We start from the raw sequence: 20,529 nt of genomic DNA on the forward strand, positions 1-20,529 counted from the left end.
ATGATGGCTAGTGGCTGCAAGAGTGCTCTGATAAGTGATGTACATCTCTAACCAATTCATAACAGTGCACTGGATATAGCTCATGTACAAGAGTGCACTCAGTTTTTAATCCAATTGATGACAGTGCCGTATGTTTTTGTAGTCTCGTGTTTTTGTCTACACAATTTAGAAAACAAGGTGGGGGAACACTACTTTGCGTGCCCCCCTTACATCTTCCCTCTTCACAGTAATCGTAACTTCCAAAAAAGTAAAGCTTTGTGTAAAGTAACAGAAGGGGAAAATATTTTATTCCACATAAGAAAAATTGATAAGAGGGCTAAAAGATTTACATTTGAGATCAAAATACAAGACCGGGAAAAAATTACAGTGATAGTAAAGACGTTTCTTATACGCATACGCATACTCTACACATGCATGCCATCCTAAAGTGGTGCTGGAGTTGGACACTTGGATTCTACAACTCACCAGCACCGAGAAAGACCAGATGATCACCATCTCTAATAACCTCTAAATCTTCAATTTGACCTCCATCTTTGCAAACAACCTTGGCAGGATAGAAACCAAATTTTTTGGCTCCAATCTCAAGCAGCTCTTGAAAGCTTCCAGGTAGTAAAACAAGCTTCCCCACAACCTCACCCCTCTCAGGGCAACTAATAATCACTCTAGCTGGACTACTACTCTTCATGCCATTGCTTCCCGTGTTATTCATGTCAAGAGGCAAAAGCAGGTCCTTTTCCCCATTATGTGCTGCCACCATTATCCCCAAGAGTGAATTATGATAATTGCTGCTCCTACGCCTTGGACGGTTCTGGCTCTGTCTCTGGCTCTGGCTCAAAGAGGCATCCGCTCCATGAAATGAACCCTCAAGGGGTAAAGGCATGGTTGGCTCACTAGTGAACCTTCCAAGGAACCTGAACGCACTCTGCTTCTCGGGAATGGAAAGGGAAGAGTGAACCTTAGGGTCCCCAGTAGAGTCAAAAATGGCTTTTATTTCTGTATGTGATTGCTGATCTGCCAGACCTCTGGCGGTCCAGCCATGCTTGTCCGGCTTGTCAATGCTTGCCCCGTGATCCAAAAGGTATTTCACCATTTCAACGTTGCCCTCCGACACTGCAACGTGCAATGCTGTGGTCCCACTGTTGATGCTCGGAAGGGTGATATCTCCTCCGTACCGCTTTATCTCCTTCAGCAACTTCAAATTGTTCTGCTCAACAGCGCTACATGCAAACTGGCCCACATCCCCGCATTGCAAGTTAGCTCCGTTTTCTGCCAACACCTTCCTCACTGACTCATGTTCTCCCACCATAGCCTCCCATAGTGCCACATTACCGTCCAAATCTGCACGTACCATTATTACCTTCTTCAGTTTTTTCTTTTTCTTTTTCTTATCAGTACTATCACTAAAAGAAACAAACCCAGGAAAAATGTTTTAAATGGTTTAAAGCAACTTGTTGGTCTAATTCTTTTTTCCCACTGCACTCCATGCACATGCATGTCATTTGATAACGACTTCTTGATAAGATTTAGATATTATTGTGTCATGAGGGGAGTGGGTGTTACAAGGTCCACCTACAGCTTGTTTGATTTGCATCGATAATTAATTACTTAAATAATGACATTCTATATTCTAATACGAAATTCGTGATAGAAAATTAATTACAATCCACGAATCGGCTCTGAATTTTTCGCAACTTGTGAATAAGATAACATGGAAAATGCCATCTCTCTATTTTTAATTTAACGAAGACTTCTGCGCACTTCTTTTTTCAACGAAATAAAAAATTCAAGTAGAGACGAACACCACCAAATAGCAAAAATTTTATTACTTTTTGGACACCAAAAGAGGCGTCGATCATTCCGCTTTGGTGACCATATACGGCTCTTCGACTTCTCGTAATAGTATGTTGATTTACAATTAGTTGGTTACCGACCATGAGAGACTTTAGTTTTCTAATAGGAGACATGCATAATGCACTCTCTTTCCTATTATTATCAAATTAATAACATCATTTTCTATTATTGGTCATTACATTGCAATTGACCTTTTTCCCTCTTCAACCTCACATTGTTTGCTAAGGACCACTAGAATGTTGACAAATATTAAATATCACAAAGTGAGGACACAGACTATGCAACGATAGATAATTTAAGTATATTAATCCTACACGAAATATGAGCACATGGGTGTAGAAAATTCAAAGATATTAAAATTTATGAGTATGGTGACCTCACACGGCACAACTTGATTGGTTTAGTGGTAATTGTTAAATAAGTTGTAGAAATCCAAATACAGGAAATCTATGCTACGTTTCCAAGAAAAGGAATTATCACACACTGACGACTATCAAAGATAGGCATGTGAGCCATAGGTTATTTATTTAAATGGTGTAACATCATGCTGATGCTAGGGACATTAAAGTTTTGGAAAATAAAGGAAATGATAAACCAAGTTTCTGTTTTTAATTTAGCAATGAAAACATTCTATTTTTGTACATATAATAGCCCTCTAATGTTTAAAAAAAAAATCTTCATTTAAATAATCACTGATTCCGAGTCCTGGGCAGTGGGACAAACGTCTAATGTGGCAGACTTAAAATAATAGGCAAGAATACAAATGCTTATTAGTTAACTTTGAAATCCTGACTTTGTAGGAATTGTCATGCATAGAAGTCTTCATTTTCCACAGTTCTTCAAAATTTTGGTACGTATTCGAATCAAAGTAATTTTTATCGTTTGATCTAAGAACATGTCTAATAGTGTAAGCGTGTAACCAATATAATTTAAGTGGTAAGAAATATGTACCTGTAATGTTAGGATCCGCCCCATAATCCAACAGAAGCAGAACACAGTTTTCTTTCCCTTGAGATGCTGCTATGTGCTGATTTTGCAAAACAAAAAAAAGCACTGTAGATTAGAAGAAATAGAAAATAAAAACCATGTAAAGAAGGTCAAAAACAAAATTATAACTATTCACCCACCAAAGCTGTCCTTCGATTGTTGTCGGATTCGTTTGGATCCATTCCTCGTTTCAGCAACTGATGTAACAACAAGTCATCCCCTCTTGCTGCCGCAAAGCACACACTCACTGGTAGGTCCATTCTACCACGAGCTAACATGGTCTCAATCTCCACCAAAACTCCCTCCATGATTGGATCGTTGAGGTCTTTTAAATGCTGCTTACCATAATAAGTCCACATACATAAATTTACTCATTGCTCTGTTGAATAAGATACTTAATATCTCTTAAAAAAAACAAGTTTTTTTACATTCGATTATTATATTTGAACAAACCTATGTACAATATATAGCAGGGCCCAGGAGATATACTACTCTGATATTGCAAGGCTATTTAACTAAATTATGAAAATGTGTGCTATTTTTCATTGTCAATATGCAATGAATGATCATGATGTTATGCAGACCTGAAGCAGATTATTCATGATAATGGTTCCGTCTCCCACGTTGGCCTGAACAATATTCAAGAAAGTAGTCCGATTTAGCCTCAGCAACTGGCTCAGTCGCTTCGTTCGAACGGTGAAAAGCTGTGGCTTGTAACAGAGCACACCAATCTCACCACAAAGATCACCAGTTTTGGCCTCTCCAACAACCTGAAATCAGTTACTAACATTACTTAGTGTCATACTATGCATTCCATCATTCTTTCTCATCATGTATTAATAAGTGAACTTGCCTGTTCAACCCCATTTTTAAGAACTACCAGTTCCTGTCAAACAATTAAGACATTATTAGAAACCATTTTTTGTAAGATTGCTTCAGAGGAAGAAAAATCTCATATTGTGTTACAATAAATACTAAATTTTGAAAGTCGGATACACTATTCACATAAATAAGTTGGACAATTACCACGGCACCAGTGACCAGTATATAAAAGTCAGTGGGGGCTTCATTTTGCAAGATAACATCTTCTTTGGGTGGAAAATATTCAGCTTTCATCTCTGACACCTTTTATAGTGAGTCAAAAATAGGGCCCTCAGTACAAATTGAAGATTAAAATTAATATTAATATTTGTATCAATTGTGAGCAGGGACAAAAGAATTGCATTTACCAATTGAAAGAGCAAGTCATTCGAAACCCCGTGAAACAAGTAGACCTTATCGATCAGAGAATAGAAAAGATAATGTGAAATGCTGGATCTGATGGCCTTAGGAAGAGAATCAAGTGTCTCTTGCTGCTGCAAACCTTCCGAGTCTGTTCTATACTTCAAACACAAGTGGGCAAGCATTTGGTCTTGCAACCGATGAGGCAATTGATTCCTTTGCGCAAAATTTGAGGCAGCTTGGATGGTATCTCTCTGATAATTGAGAAAAGTCATATAACTTTTACATATTCGTGATATTAAAATTACTAACTGGGACTACATCCTTATACTTACAAATTTTCTGGTTCGACTTGTGCCATGGACAACCAAATTGGTCATATTACCAATCAAATACGCTGTTAACCCCAGATTAAAGAGCATATAAAAGATGTCAAAGGTCATCTCCCTTGAATTCACTGGATGCAAATCTCCATAACCGACAGTTGTTAAGGTAGTAATAGACCAGTAAATAGACATCACGTATCTTGACCACAAGCTGTGTTGAAGGAAATTATCCATCGTTGAACCAATCCACGTCTTCTTTGGATCATGATAACGTGCAGCAATAAGATAATAGAAACACCCAGCACAATGAACAGCGAAGAGGGTAACCTATAAAAATCACTCACACAATCAGTGTACTGTTGAACATGTCAAATTCATCTTCCTTTTTTATAAAGATGATAAATATAATAAGTTTAGAAACTTACAGAAATAAGCTTGGCACACCGAACCCAAAAATAGTTATAGTTTCTGTCCTTCTCAAGCCTACTCAAAAATGTATTATTCATATTCACAGTTACAAGCCAAATAAATGAGAAATTTTTTTTGGAAAACATTGCATCATTGGAAAACAGTCAATATTACCGAGAAAACAAAGCACTGACTCTCCGAAGACGCCATAGGCGAAGCATGTTGAATAAACCGTAAGATTGAAGAGGAGAAGGTGATATCTTTTGTATAAGCTCTGAAGGAATGATGGAGATAACATCGAAGGCCAGCCAAGTCCTTCCATATTTCCAAGCAATCTGTTTCCGATCATCCACGATCAAATAGGTGCTTTTGTCAATGTAAGCCACAAAGAAGGTCAGAACTATATCCACGAAAAAAAATCCATTCACAATATTGTCCGTAATGGAAAGCGGTGGTTCTGGCTTCTTCAAGAATCCGAATTCGAAGGGAGAAACCCAGGCAGTATAAAATACCAGAATAATAAGGAAAGTTTCCCATATCCTGCAAAATCCAACAAATTTTATTTACCTAATACCAGTGTTACTCATCTGCGTTGGAAAACACAGAAAAGAAAAATATTTTTATACACCAAATCTCAGTTTCAATTACAGAGTCAACAACAAAACATATTTATAAGGAGTTTTGAATTATCCCTTGACACTTATTTTCGGTGGAATTCAATGCGAACTCTTCCATTGCATGCACAACAACCACCAGACTCTAGTTGTTTCAAATCCAAAGAAACAAAGTCAAACTTCACAGTTTGACTACTGCCAGATGGAAGCTCGTGCCTCTGCCTTTGAAAACTCAAGTTCAACAAAGTAAACCAAAACCGAAAACATTGTTTTTTTTTTTATATATAGATTGATACGTTAGTCAGAATGTGATTTTTGTAGCCGACCTCAAATGAGAAGGCCGTTGCAATTGGTGTATGATTTTTAATGAATTGAATAGATCTCAATGGAAGCACAATTTCTAAGAGACAAAGCAATGAAACTATTATTAAAAAAAAGAAAATGAAACGTAAAAGAAAATGAAAGGAGCGAAATTGCTCTTTCTGTAATCAGCAGGGATCACAAGGAAGAGATCCAGTGCGGTCAATTCAGGTTATGAACAACACGGAAAACGACACAGTAATAAAAACACAGGAACCCGTCAAAAGAAAACCGACAGATATTACCATTCAGCAATTAGAAAAATTATAGAATCAAGAAGAGGCCACAAAATTGAAAAAAGAAAAGAAAAAGAACGTGAATACTCGACATTGAGGAAGGAAGGAAAGGCCAGAATACTATCAAAGCAGGATTTAAGAATGGAATAGAACAAAAAAATAGCATCTAATGAAAAACAATTTAAAAGTGCAACAAAACAACTCAACAAGCTTCGCTCCGGGGAAAACAAAGAAACAGCAGCAAGTAAGCATGAACGCCATAAGTCCTTGTTTTCTTTCCCCTTCTCTCTCGAGAAGAAAAAAAAAATGTAAAAAATATATTGAAACGATGCAGAAACAAAATCTGTTAAGACAGCATTTAAACAAAGAAAACGCAATGAACATTGAATTTGAAAAATAAAAATTAAAAACCTGTAACGGCGGTCGTAGGGCGATAGAATAAAGCGGCGCAGCTTGATTCTGCGGTTGCTTTTGGCTCCGAGAGACGGAAGTATTCCGGTGGAGAGACTGTAGTGGCTGCCATCCCGTGACAGTTCAATCTCTTCTTGGCCGCAGCCCAACATTTTTGTTTATTTGTGTTTTGTAGAGTTTGGTGGTGGCTGTGTTGAGACCGTGTGTGACTTTTTACTGAAATGTTAGTGAAAAGAGAGTTTTGGTCGGCATGCTATTGGGAAGCGGTTATGAACGTGCTTTTGTTCGGAAGCGATTCTCGGTTGGAGAATGGTGGCAACTGGCAATGAACCACAGCGTCTCGTGTCCTTTATATACACACCAGGCCAACTCAAATCCGGAAACTCTCGTGGATTTTTTTTTTTAACAATATTTATTGAAATTAATTAAATATATTTGTAGTAATCATTTTCAACAATTAGAACTGGCACGTTTTTATTTTGAAAAATAAATTTATTACATTTTTACACTTTTATGTAATAAATTTTACATTAAAAAAATATTAATTTGAATGCTTAGTATCAATTTTAATTAGGATGGTAACGTGCGGTTGATCCGACGAACCTGAATGCTTAGTATCAATTTTAAGATATTTAATTAAAGAGATTGAATCTATCATTTCTGCAAAATAAAGAGTGGTAATTGATCTTGTAAACCTTTTCTTTTTATTTTATTGAATACTCGTGTTATTCCTTCAACGTATATATAAGACTTTGTTTAGAAGATTCTGCTTTTTTGGGGATTATTTTTCTAAAATTCCACTTTATTAAATATTATTATAGAAAATTTTATTATAATTGAAAAGGATGAATAAATGAATACTATTTATGTAATTATTATTCTCTTATTTATTTATTATTATTATTATGGATAAATAATTATTTGATTTTTAAATTAATAAAGCATGGTAGATTTAATTTCTAATTGGTAAAAAATCTATAATTATGTCATTATGTTAAATTTTATGGAACTATTTTATTATTCAAATATAACTTAAAAATTTAATAATAAATTAGTACTATTTTATCCTTAAATTATACCAGTACTGACCAATTTGACTTTTTTTCCACGTTCAAAGTTAAATCAGTTTCTTTGGTTAAACTGATAGAGTCTCACGTATGTAATGACTAAATTGATTATTTATTTTAATAAAATCATTATTTTCATACACATATTCAAATTATCTGTGAAAGGTGACCGTCGGATTATATGACTCTGATTTTTTTTATTTATAAAATTGAAAAATTATCTTTGTGTGTGGAAGTCTTTTATAAGTATTTAATATTTCATATGTAAATACATTATCCTACAAAATACTTATATCTAAGCCGATGAATTTTCAATAACTCCTTTATATAATATACTAGTGAAACACAGACGGTGTTGTTATCTACGTGTTTGTATTTTTTAATTTTTTTATAAATTTGAATTAAGATTAATAAAAAAATATATAATTAACTTTTAAAATAGTTATTAAATATAAAATTTAAAAAATAAAATATGTAAAAAGTAATAATTGTTAAAGAAATAAATAAATTTTTAGAATAATAATCTATTTTGGAATATAATATATATTATGAAAATTTTCTTAAGACACTAATTGAATTTGAGTCTTAAAGGTAAAATATGTGTTATTATATTTCTTAACGATTTTCTATCGGTTTTTTTATTAATAATTGTTATGTATATATTTTAAATTAAATTGAAGTATACTAATTATTAATTCACTAGGATATCACTTTTTCAATTTGTAGATTATCTGCAAAGAAATAATATCTGACATTGTTTAAAAAAAGAAATAATTCACTAATTATTAATTCACTAGGATATTACTTTTTCTATTTGTAGATTATCTGCAAAGAAATAATATCTGACATTGTTTAAAAAAATACTTAAAATATTTTTTATATAAATAAATGATTGGGTAATTCGAAATATATATTAAAAATGTACTGAGCCGTGTTCAATACATATTAACACAATATCCTTAAAACAATATACTCAAATTGATACAATTTTTTAATACAATCATTAAATTTTCTTTTTTCATTAGAGACGAAATAGAACATGTTTAAAAAGTAGTGTACAATAAGTAATCTTAAAAAAAATCATGCAGTACATGTTTTCTTTATCAACGATCAGGATAGTAGGATCTTCAGAGCATCATTAGGATCAATTATTACAATATAGTTGAGGTATTGAGAAATTGTCTACTTTAGAACATTAAACTTCGTCATAGTTTTATTTTTTTAAAACTATCTCAAAAAGTAAAAGGAAAAAGAAGTATTTAAAATGGATTTGACCATGATTCCTACACAATTAAGACTATTAGATGTACGGGAACATAAAAAATTATTAGATATTAATATTTTACATGTATATTTTTATTTTATTGTTTTTCATACATAAAACTCATATTTATTACACATGACTTTTATTTTGTCAAATATTTTGTGTGTTTAAATCATGACTTTAATTAATAAAAAAAATTGAAAGTTGTGTTCACCAAACAGAACTTTAGTAAACAAGAATAGTAAACAATATAATGTTGTTCAATAATATTTGAATAGATTGAATGTTTAATTAATTTGTTTATTAAGTTATATACATAGATATTTTAGTCTTTAACTATTATCTTAATAATAATATTTTAAGAATTAGATGAACACTTTGAATCCATTATTATAAAAAATAATTAAATCAATTCACTATAATTTTAATACAATAAATATAAAAAAAAATTACAAAAAAAAAATCGTAAGTAAGTCAACCCACTAACCCATGCTGAGTGAGTCAAGTTGCAAAATTTATGACTCACAAAAAAATGAGCGATATTGAACTGGTCATTTTTTAACTCAATTTATCTGAGCAAGATTGACTTATTCTGACACTCCTACGTAATGATGATGTATATCACATTTAGATAATCATAAAACTATGGTATTTTTCTTAAAGAACTTTATATTATACTTAGATGTTGATTTGAATTATTCTAATGAAGAATGATTATACATAAAGACACCTCTTTATATATATTAACTCTGGCATCAATCAAGTGGTCTAAAAATTTTATATCTTCAGAAATTTTGGATTATTACGCAAATAAATTACATCTTGCTAATTAATTTTTTTTTCAAATTATGTTCTTGATAAGAGTTATATAATTTAGAATGATTAGAAAGGTTTATGTAGATGAAATTAGATAAAGATTTTGATATGAATTATGGTAACTTTATTAAATGAATGTATATAATATCGGTTGGATTATTGAAATGATATGTTGAGTCAGAATTTTGAATTAAGTGCATAAAATATTACTCAAGTAAGATATTGTTTTACATATATATATATATATATATATATATATATATATATATATATATATATATATATATATATAACATATTATTAATTAGCCTTTTTAAGCATTTTGAGTATTAATTTTTTTTTATTCGTAATTGAGCTTTAATGCATGCTTTGATATATAATAAATAATAGGAACTAAGGGGTGTTGCCACATTAAATTAAATCATGAATGAAAAGATATTTCTTTTTTTAAAAAAAGTTAGAGTAGTTTTTCTTTTCAAAATAATATTACCAAAATACAATTTTTTTTCACTACTTAGTTAAAAAATAGTAGCACTCATACAGAGGTTTTTTTATTTTTAAATGATATTACCAAACTTCAAATTCTTTATTTATTATAGAATATTAGTATTGTCATGTTCCAAGTTCCAACACCTCCAAATGCAACCCATCCTTTTGGCACTTCTGAATTCAGTCTCACCACTAGATGCATTTTATACTTTTCTTTATTAAAATTAAATAATAAAAAACTTATCACATTTAATAGCTTATCTACTCTGGTCAGAATATTTTTTTTTATTTTAATTAAACCTCCGGGTTGACTTTAACTATTTTTCTTTCATTTATTGTGTGGCACTGATGTTCTGGGTCCCGACTTTCCACACAATCAAAATAGTAAATAGAATCATAGAAGTCAGCGTAAATTTATTACTGCTTTCCCATTCTTTTAAATATAACTGCTTCTATTTAATTATGGTTTTTCAAGTTGAGAAAACTCTTATCTTATTTATATATTTATTATTTTTATAATTTTGAATTTTTGATAGATTTTAAAAATTTTAATTGAATTTCTATAAATTTTTATGATTTATTGACTTTTTAAATTTTATAAAACTTTTGTTATTGATTGTTAATTTTGTGGTTTGACAAATTTATAAAATTTTTTAATTGAATTTTTAAACATTGTTATTAATTTTGTGGCTTGTTAGTTAATTTGTATTATTATTTTCTTACTCTCATCAATGTCGTTATATAATATTTTATTGTAAAAATAAAAAAAATGACAAATTTTTTTCTAAATATTTAATATATTTAAATAAATTTATTTTTAAATTTAATTAAAATTATAAAATTAAAGATAAAAAATATAAAATTATAAAAATATAAAATATATAATTATAAAATAAAAAAACTAAAAAATATAAAAATAATATATTGAATATTTAAAATTAAAATCTCTGATAATACTACAACTACCCGTAACATTTACTTTCATACTACATGTCGTCCATAAACATAGTTATTATCACATAATATCATATGTTACTGTATCACTGTATTTATAACAGTTTCTCAAATATATATATATATATAAAAGTTAATTCAAATTTAAACATCTCACACATATGTAATGCGTATCAATTTCATCACATTATTACTAACAAGTTTTATATCATAAATTATGATGGAAACACTCACCAAGATGTAAAATTTATCAACCATATCCTTGATGAAGATTAAAAATTTTCAATTGAAACCTTCCAAAAAAAACCTTGTATACCGTACTTTACCAAGGACCATAACCTAATTCATAAAAAGCATAGTTTCATCGTCACTTGAGTGTTGAATGGTGAGTCACCCTATAAGTGACTACATTCGATATCATAGTTTCTTATTTAACAAACAATTAAACACAAATTCGTAAATCATAATCAAATCTAAAATAAATAATAACTATTCTAATAATAAACTCCAAATGAATTAATATTATTATATAGACTAAATATGTTCTTAGTTGTTAAATTTATATATGTGAAATTAAAATTATTTATTGTTTTAAATTTTGATACGTTTTTGTCTTCAAATTTTAAAAATTAATGGATATAATTTTTAACATAATTGAGTTAAATTATTAGACATGTCAAACACATTTTAGAATGATGTTTAAATTATTTATACTATTTTGACACATTATTTCTCATATGTATGTTTGTAACATTGTTTAACAAACAACAAAAATAATGTCATTAGGTTAAAAATACTATATATCCATTTATTTACAAATATTAAGATAAAAAATGTATCAAATTTAGAAAAAGATACTAATTTTAATTTCGCATCCAAATTTAAAAATTAAAAACATATTTAATCTTATTACATCTTATTATATACACTTCACCTACTCTAAAATCACATATATATATATATATATATATATATATATATATATATATATATATCATTTTCTATATACATAGTAATTCAAATGTGTGCCATTCACCATCTAGACAACCACTTTCATTTATGAAATGCGAATACTAATTCCCTTTGCATTGAGGTAAGGCAAAGCTATAAATATTAAAGCCTTCTCATCTACCAAAGTCTTCTCATTTAAACAACATACCCTTTAGCAAAGTCTTCTTATCTACCAAATTTAAGGTAAATCTATAAATATTAAACACCGACAAAATCTCCTAACATTCAAACCAAAAAAAGAAAATAAATATAGTCATTAATGAAATTATAATTATTTTTTAAACTCAAAAATAGTTAAAAAGATAAATCTTAAAATGTAAAATTCTTAATTAAACAGAGAATGAACATCTATATATATACTTTATTTCTCTGTAGATTTTTTATTTTTTACTAATTTCATTTTTCCTATAAAGAAATATTAAAAACTCAACTAACTAAAAAAAACATCAACCCACGAACTTTCTTTTATAAAAAAAAAACAGATAACTTTGATTTTTTTTAATTAGGTATAAAAGAGAAAACTCAGCCCGGCTATGAAGATGAAAAAAAGTTAATAATCATAATATTTTTATTTTTTAAAAATAATAAAATCTATTTAATAATAAAAACATTTACTTTACAAAAAGATTGGCAAAAATATTTTAAAATTATATTAATTTTTGTCAGGTCTTTAAACACTAAATAAAATTTAAAGTTACCGATGAAATTTTATCGACAAAAATAAATTTATCGGTAAATTTAAATTACCAATATATTTTATCAACAGATTTATTAAAGATTTTAAATTTTCATTTATTCGTGATATACAGTTTTCAATTAAAATTTATTGACAATTACATGTCCTAAAATCTGTCGATAAAATTTATCAGTAATTTAAAATTATTATTTTTGACGGATTTCAATTACCAACGAATATATTTGTTAGTAATTACATATCTTAAAATTCATTGGTTAAAATTTTCGATAATTTAAAATTCTTGTTACTGACAAATTCTTCCATCGATAAATTTGTTAGTAAAAATAGAGACATAATTTTCGCCCAAAATTAGCATCAATAATTTAAAATTATTATTATTGATTGATTTTTTCATCAATAAATTCGTCGATACAAAAAAGAACGATAAATTTCTCATCCCAATCCAAAAATAAATTTGTTGTTAATTAAGTAAGTGGGTGTGAAGTAGAAGAAAAGAAAGATAAAAAGGGAAGAAAAGAATGAGGAGTAGTTCCCAAAGGCGGGACAAGTGTGGAGGAGGAGAAAGGAAGTAAAGAATGAGAAACAAGATGAGGAGGAGCAGGAAGAGTCATTAGCAACACCATTAGAAAATGACGGTGTTGGCAACGACAAAGGAAAAGGAGGATTGAAGAATTGGAAGAAGAGGAGGGATGATAGTAATTTTTACCGACAAATTTTACCTATGGATATTTTACGAACAAAATTTTCATCAGTAATTACTCACATCTATTTATTGACAGATTTTTTGTTGGTAATTATTGATGAAATTTTTGTTCCCTCCATATAATTTAACAATAGTGATGGAATCCATTGGTAATTATCCATAGATTTTACCCTTTTTTATCAAAAATTACCCAAAAATATTTTTTAACGAATTTTTTTGTCAGTAATTATTGATAAAACTTTAGTTTTGTCAGTAAAATTTACCGATGAAAAATTATTGGCTGATTTTTTTATCATCTTTAGGTCATCAATAATTACAATTAAGTGACATTTTTTAAGAGTTACATCAAATTTTTGTGATAAATAATATCAATTGTTTTTGTAATTAAACAAGAGTAAAATTTACATAAATAAAGCTCCCTTCAAATTTAAAATATTAACACAAATAAATATTTAAAATATTAAGTGAATTGATATGTAAGTTCTTTTTATGTGTTGCTTAAATTTTTAATTACTATTTAATATAAAACTTTGACTCAAATTTTAAAATTTAATAATTTTTTACATATTAAATGTGAGTATTATTATTGATATCAGTATAAGAATTTGACTCAAATTTAAATTTTTAATATTTTTTTTACATCTTATATGCAAGTATCTTACCATTGAAATGAGTTAGCATATTCTTTTAGGTAGAATTGATTCCCAAATTAAAACTTAATTTCAACTTATTTTTCTTTAATATTTTTTGCAAATTAAATCTTAGTTCCAAATAATTTATTAATTTTCTTTAATAAACTTAATGAAAACTCTTTTCTTTTTTATATCTTTTTACAATCTAATGGTGTCCTTTGTTATCACGCCAGTATGTTATCACTTCAAAAGTTAAGTACTTATATTTCAATTTTATTTATTTTCCCTTTGTTTCTTCTCCCAAACAGAACAATTTACCAATGTCAACACAACACCTAACTGCGGTAATAAGTTGAGTAAGTTGGTGGGTAGGTAGGAAGCGTGCACATTATTTAGTTACTTGAAAAAATTGATCTTCTCAAAGTCAATTTTACAATAATATCTGACATATTTAATGACTAAGCATGCCTTATTCCCTGTCATAAATAAAGTCATTGTTTCAGTAAAAAAAATTTATATAATTTGATTTTATTAGTACAAAGCATTATTGATTTTACTGATAATTAACCCAATAAAAAAATATCAATGGCTTCTTAACAATTAAAAGTCAACGTTTTTTAATAAATTTTAGATTAAATTATACTTTTAGTCCCTATTTTCGTAGCAAAATTTGAATTTGATTCCTAAATTAATTTTTATCTCAATCTGGTCCCTATTTTAGGATATTTGACCCAATCAAGTCCCTTCCGTTAGTGGTGGAGTAACGGTGTTAAATGGGGTGCCACGTGTCAGCTTTTGGATTTTTAGAATTTTTTAGAATTTTTTTTTTATTAATTTTTTTAAAATTTTTAAAAAAATTAAAAATTTTGCCACGTGTCAAGTTGACATCGTGCCACGTGGCAGTGACAGTGCCACGTGTCACTATTTGGGAGGTGTCATTTTCTCATTCTCAATTTGGTCCCTGTATTTTATTTTTTGTCTCAATTTAGTCCCAATTTTTATAAAAATTATGCAATCTCGTCCCCCTCCAAATTGAAACAAAAATTATAAAATGTTATACAAATATTTTTATTAAATTTGATTTTTTTATTCAAATTGATATTTTTATTATATATTTTCAATAAAACCAAGTTTCTTTAAATTTGTTTTACATTAAATTTTACTTAAAATTGTTTTCAAATTTTAAATTTATTTGTTTTTTATTGTTACATAAACTAGTTAATTTTTCTTAAATTATATAATTTTTATTTTTATACTAACTAAAATATTTGTATAGAAATTATTGAATTTTACACATTTTAAAAATATACAATTATTTAAAATATAAATTCAAATAGAAAACAATATTAAAGTATAATGTAATAAAATATCAATATAATTTATGAATTTTTTTATTAACATTATTTTCTATTAACAACTTTAAAACAATTTTAAATAAATTTTTACGTAAAATATAAATTAAAATAAACTTAATCTTGTTAAAACCATTTACTTGAAATATCAATTTTGATAGAAATATTTGTGCATATTTATATAGAAATTAAATTTGGTTTCAATTTGGAGAGGGACAAAATTGCACAATTTTTACAAAAATTGGGACTAAATTGAGACAAAAAATAAAATACAGGAACCAAATTGAGAATGAGAAAATGACAACTCCCAAATAGTGACACGTGACACTGTCACTGCCACGTGGCAGTAACAGTGTCACGTGTCACGATGTCAGCTTGACACGTGGCAAAATTTTAATTTTTTAAAAAATTTAAAAAAATTAATAAAAAATAAAAATAAATTCAAAAAATAAAAATAAAAATAAAAAATTCAAAAAATCCAGAAGCTGACACGTGGCACCCCATTTAACACCGTTACTCTACCACTAACGGAAAGGACTTGATTGGGTCAAATTTCCCAAAATAGGGACCATATTGAGATAAAAAAATAATTGAGGGATCAAATTCAAATTTTGCTACGAAAATAGGGACTAAAAGTATAATTTAACCTAAATTTTAATAGTGAACAAAGTTAATAAATGTTTTTAACCATAATATAGTATTTTGTTTTAGATTATACTGGTTAAAGTATAATTAATTATTTTTAATTTTATTATTTTTATATTGGAAATTAAAATAATTAATTTTATTAATTAAAATAATATAAATTTATATAATAAATTTTATAAAGACAAAAATATATTTTAGATTTTTTTTATACAATAATTTCAATAATTTAGACAAATATTTTTTTTATACAATATTTTAGACAAAAATGTGTAAAATTCAATAATTTCTATAAAAATATTTTTATTAAATTTGATTTTTTTATTCAAATTGATATTTTTATTATATATTTTCAATAAAACCAAGTTTCTTTAAATTTGTTTTACATTAAATTTTACTTAAAATTGTTTTCAAATTTTAAATTTATTTGTTTTTTATTGTTACATAAACTAGTTAATTTTTCTTAAATTATATAATTTTTATTTTTATACTAACTAAAATATTTGTATAGAAATTATTGAATTTTACACATTTTAAAAATATACAATTATTTAAAATATAAATTCAAATAGAAAACAATATTAAAGTATTATGTAATAAAATATCAATATAATTTATGAATTTTTTTATTAACATTATTTTCTATTAACAACTTTAAAACAATTTTAAATAAAGTTTTACGTAAAATATAAATTAAAATAAACTTAATCTTGTTAAAACCATTTACTTGAAATATCAATTTTGATAGAAATATTTGTGCATATTTATATAGAAATTAAATTTGGTTTCAATTTGGAGAGGGACAAAATTGCACAATTTTTACAAAAATTGGGACTAAATTGAGACAAAAAATAAAATACAGGAACCAAATTGAGAATGAGAAAATGACAACTCCCAAATAGTGACACGTGACACTGTCACTGCCACGTGGCAGTAACAGTGTCACGTGTCACGATGTCAGCTTGACACGTGGCAAAATTTTAATTTTTTAAAAAATTTAAAAAAATTAATAAAAAATAAAAATAAATTCAAAAAATAAAAATAAAAATAAAAAATTCAAAAAATCCAGAAGCTGACACGTGGCACCCCATTTAACACCGTTACTCTACCACTAACGGAAAGGACTTGATTGGGTCAAATTTCCCAAAATAGGGACCATATTGAGATAAAAAAATAATTGAGGGATCAAATTCAAATTTTGCTACGAAAATAGAGACTAAAAGTATAATTTAACCTAAATTTTAATAGTGAACAAAGTTAATAAATGTTTTTAACCATAATATAGTATTTTGTTTTAGATTATACTGGTTAAAGTATAATTAATTATTTTTAATTTTATTATTTTTATATTGGAAATTAAAATAATTAATTTTATTAATTAAAATAATATAAATTTATATAATAAATTTTATAAAGACAAAAATATATTTTAGATTTTTTTTATACAATAATTTCAATAATTTAGACAAATATTTTTTTTATACAATATTTTAGACAAAAATGTGTAAAATTCAATAATTTCTATAAAAATATTTTTATTAAATTTGATTTTTTTATTCAAATTGATATTTTTATTATATATTTTCAATAAAACCAAGTTTCTTTAAATTTGTTTTACATTAAATTTTACTTAAAATTGTTTTCAAATTTTAAATTTATTTGTTTTTTATTGTTACATAAACTAGTTAATTTTTCTTAAATTATATAATTTTTATTTTTATACTAACTAAAATATTTGTATAGAAATTATTGAATTTTACACATTTTAAAAATATACAATTATTTAAAATATAAATTCAAATAGAAAACAATATTAAAGTATTATGTAATAAAATATCAATATAATTTATGAATTTTTTTATTAACATTATTTTCTATTAACAACTTTAAAACAATTTTAAATAAAGTTTTACGTAAAATATAAATTAAAATAAACTTAATCTTGTTAAAACCATTTACTTGAAATATCAATTTTGATAGAAATATTTGTGCATATTTATATAGAAATTAAATTTGGTTTCAATTTGGAGAGGGACAAAATTGCACAATTTTTACAAAAATTGGGACTAAATTGAGACAAAAAATAAAATACAGGAACCAAATTGAGAATGAGAAAATGACAACTCCCAAATAGTGACACGTGACACTGTCACTGCCACGTGGCAGTAACAGTGTCACGTGTCACGATGTCAGCTTGACACGTGGCAAAATTTTAATTTTTTAAAAAATTTAAAAAAATTAATAAAAAATAAAAATAAATTCAAAAAATAAAAATAAAAATAAAAAATTCAAAAAATCCAGAAGCTGACACGTGGCACCCCATTTAACACCGTTACTCTACCACTAACGGAAAGGACTTGATTGGGTCAAATTTCCCAAAATAGGGACCATATTGAGATAAAAAAATAATTGAGGGATCAAATTCAAATTTTGCTACGAAAATAGGGACTAAAAGTATAATTTAACCTAAATTTTAATAGTGAACAAAGTTAATAAATGTTTTTAACCATAATATAGTATTTTGTTTTAGATTATACTGGTTAAAGTATAATTAATTATTTTTAATTTTATTATTTTTATATTGGAAATTAAAATAATTAATTTTATTAATTAAAATAATATAAATTTATATAATAAATTTTATAAAGACAAAAATATATTTTAGATTTTTTTTTAAATATATATGATACAAAATAAATATTTTGAAATTTCTGCGATCTTACTAAAATGCAAGAAAATATATCTCTAACATTTGAAGAGTCTCTCGGTGGAAGCTTGAAATATTTGAAAAATGTCATCTTTAATTTTTGCAAAAAAAAAAATCTCTTTGAGATTTATAATCCTTTTTAAATTATTCTATGATGAAAATATTTCTCCTTTCTTCATAATATATTTTATCACCCCTTCAAATTAATTTTCTTCTTTTACGTTTAATTATATTTTAATTTTTAATAATATTAAAATATAATTATTTACTTATTTAATTATTTTTTAATTTTTTATAAGTGTAGATCAAATAAATTATTAATTAGAGTTGTATATCACTTATAGGTATCTTCATCCTTTAAACAAAATAAAATTACATTGATGATTACGTCAAAATTCATTTAATATTACAGTTAACTATATAATTTTATAAAATTTAATACATATTAATTATTCTTAATCACTGTCAGGTCACTGGTTAGCAAGACTCCTTTTTTTTTTAACGGTGATCCTGGTGCTTTAAAGACATTGTTTAAAGTATAATTAATGAACATTGAATTTTGTAAAAGTTTATAAAGAACTAAACATATTAAATGGAGTTTGACCTTAACAATTATTAGTACATTTTCAATTTATTCAAAGGACAAAAATGTCCATAAATATTATACATCTATAATTGATAATTTAATTTTAACACAAATAAAAAATAATAAAAATGTTATATTTTAATATTACTGAAAATTAAATTATAATTCAACATAAAAAAAATAAATTAACAGAAAATAAAATATTGTTTGTTCTTCTAATAAAAAAAATAACCAACACAATATTGTTTATATTAAAAAAATAAATAATAAATTATTTTCTGTTAATTTAAGTTTTTTTATGTTTAATAATTTTTTGGCAATATTAAAATATAAAAATTTTATTATTTAATTTTTTTTTATTAAACAAATTATCAGTTACAAATATATAACATTTATGAACATTTTTGTCTCTAAATAAAATAAAAGTACATTGATAATTATTTATGATATATTTAATATTATAGTTACTTATAAACTTTTACAAAATTTAATATTTATTAATTACACCTTGAACAATGTTGTAAGGGCACCGACGATCTGTATTATCTTCTTTTTTATTTTTTAAGGTCATCTTTGTAGTATAACAAACAATTAATTAATGCGCATTGATTTTACTTATTTTATATTTTATATTGAAAACTGAAATAATTAACTCTATTAATTAAAATAATATAAATACATATAACAAATTTTATAAAGACAAAAATACTTTTAAAATTTCTAAACAATAACTTTCTCGTATAAAATAAACATTTTGAAAACTCAATAAAGTCTTAAATTGATACAGTATATTGTTTTTCAATCTTCTATATGCTTAACACTATTTTTTGTTGTTTTTTTTGTTAATTTAATTTTTTTAAGTTTAGTTATATTTTATTCTTTAATAACATTAAAATATAATTATTTTAGTAATTTATTATTTTTTCAATGTTTAACTGTAAATATTAAATAAAATATTAATAAAATTATACAATACTTATATACATTTTTATTTTTTAAATAAAATAAAAATACATTAATTATTGTTAAGTCAAATTTCATTTAATAAAAAGAAACTTCACCCAATATTAACTTAAAAAACCCTAAAGCCACATTTAAATATGTTGTATACTTATAACTAGTTCTTTAATGATATCTGGTAATATTCATTATTTTTATTTATTTCATTTGGTAATATATATATATATATATA

At 26.1% G+C, this 20,529-nt stretch overlaps 1 protein-coding gene across 1 annotated transcript; it reads right to left on the reverse strand.

The window, feature by feature from the left end:
- Nucleotides 1-265: 265 nt before the first annotated feature.
- On the reverse strand, nt 266-6,737 carry LOC114175886 (K+ transporter 1). The gene is made up of 11 exons (XM_028060728.2): nt 6,415-6,737; nt 4,968-5,333; nt 4,811-4,868; nt 4,395-4,712; nt 4,068-4,313; nt 3,865-3,963; nt 3,692-3,724; nt 3,423-3,608; nt 2,979-3,173; nt 2,803-2,878; nt 266-1,338 (listed from the first exon to the last, which is right to left on the reverse strand). Exons 1-11 carry the CDS (start codon nt 6,564-6,566, stop codon nt 455-457), a joined length of 2,613 nt encoding a protein of 870 aa, XP_027916529.1. The 5' UTR covers nt 6,567-6,737; the 3' UTR covers nt 266-454.
- Between the last annotated feature and the right edge of the window lie 13,792 nt (nt 6,738-20,529).

Source organism: Vigna unguiculata, chromosome 3 (assembly GCF_037176805.1).
Source record: "Vigna unguiculata cultivar grain cowpea cultivar isolate G323 ecotype 2 chromosome 3, ASM3717680v1, whole genome shotgun sequence".
NCBI lineage: Eukaryota > Viridiplantae > Streptophyta > Magnoliopsida > Fabales > Fabaceae > Vigna > Vigna unguiculata.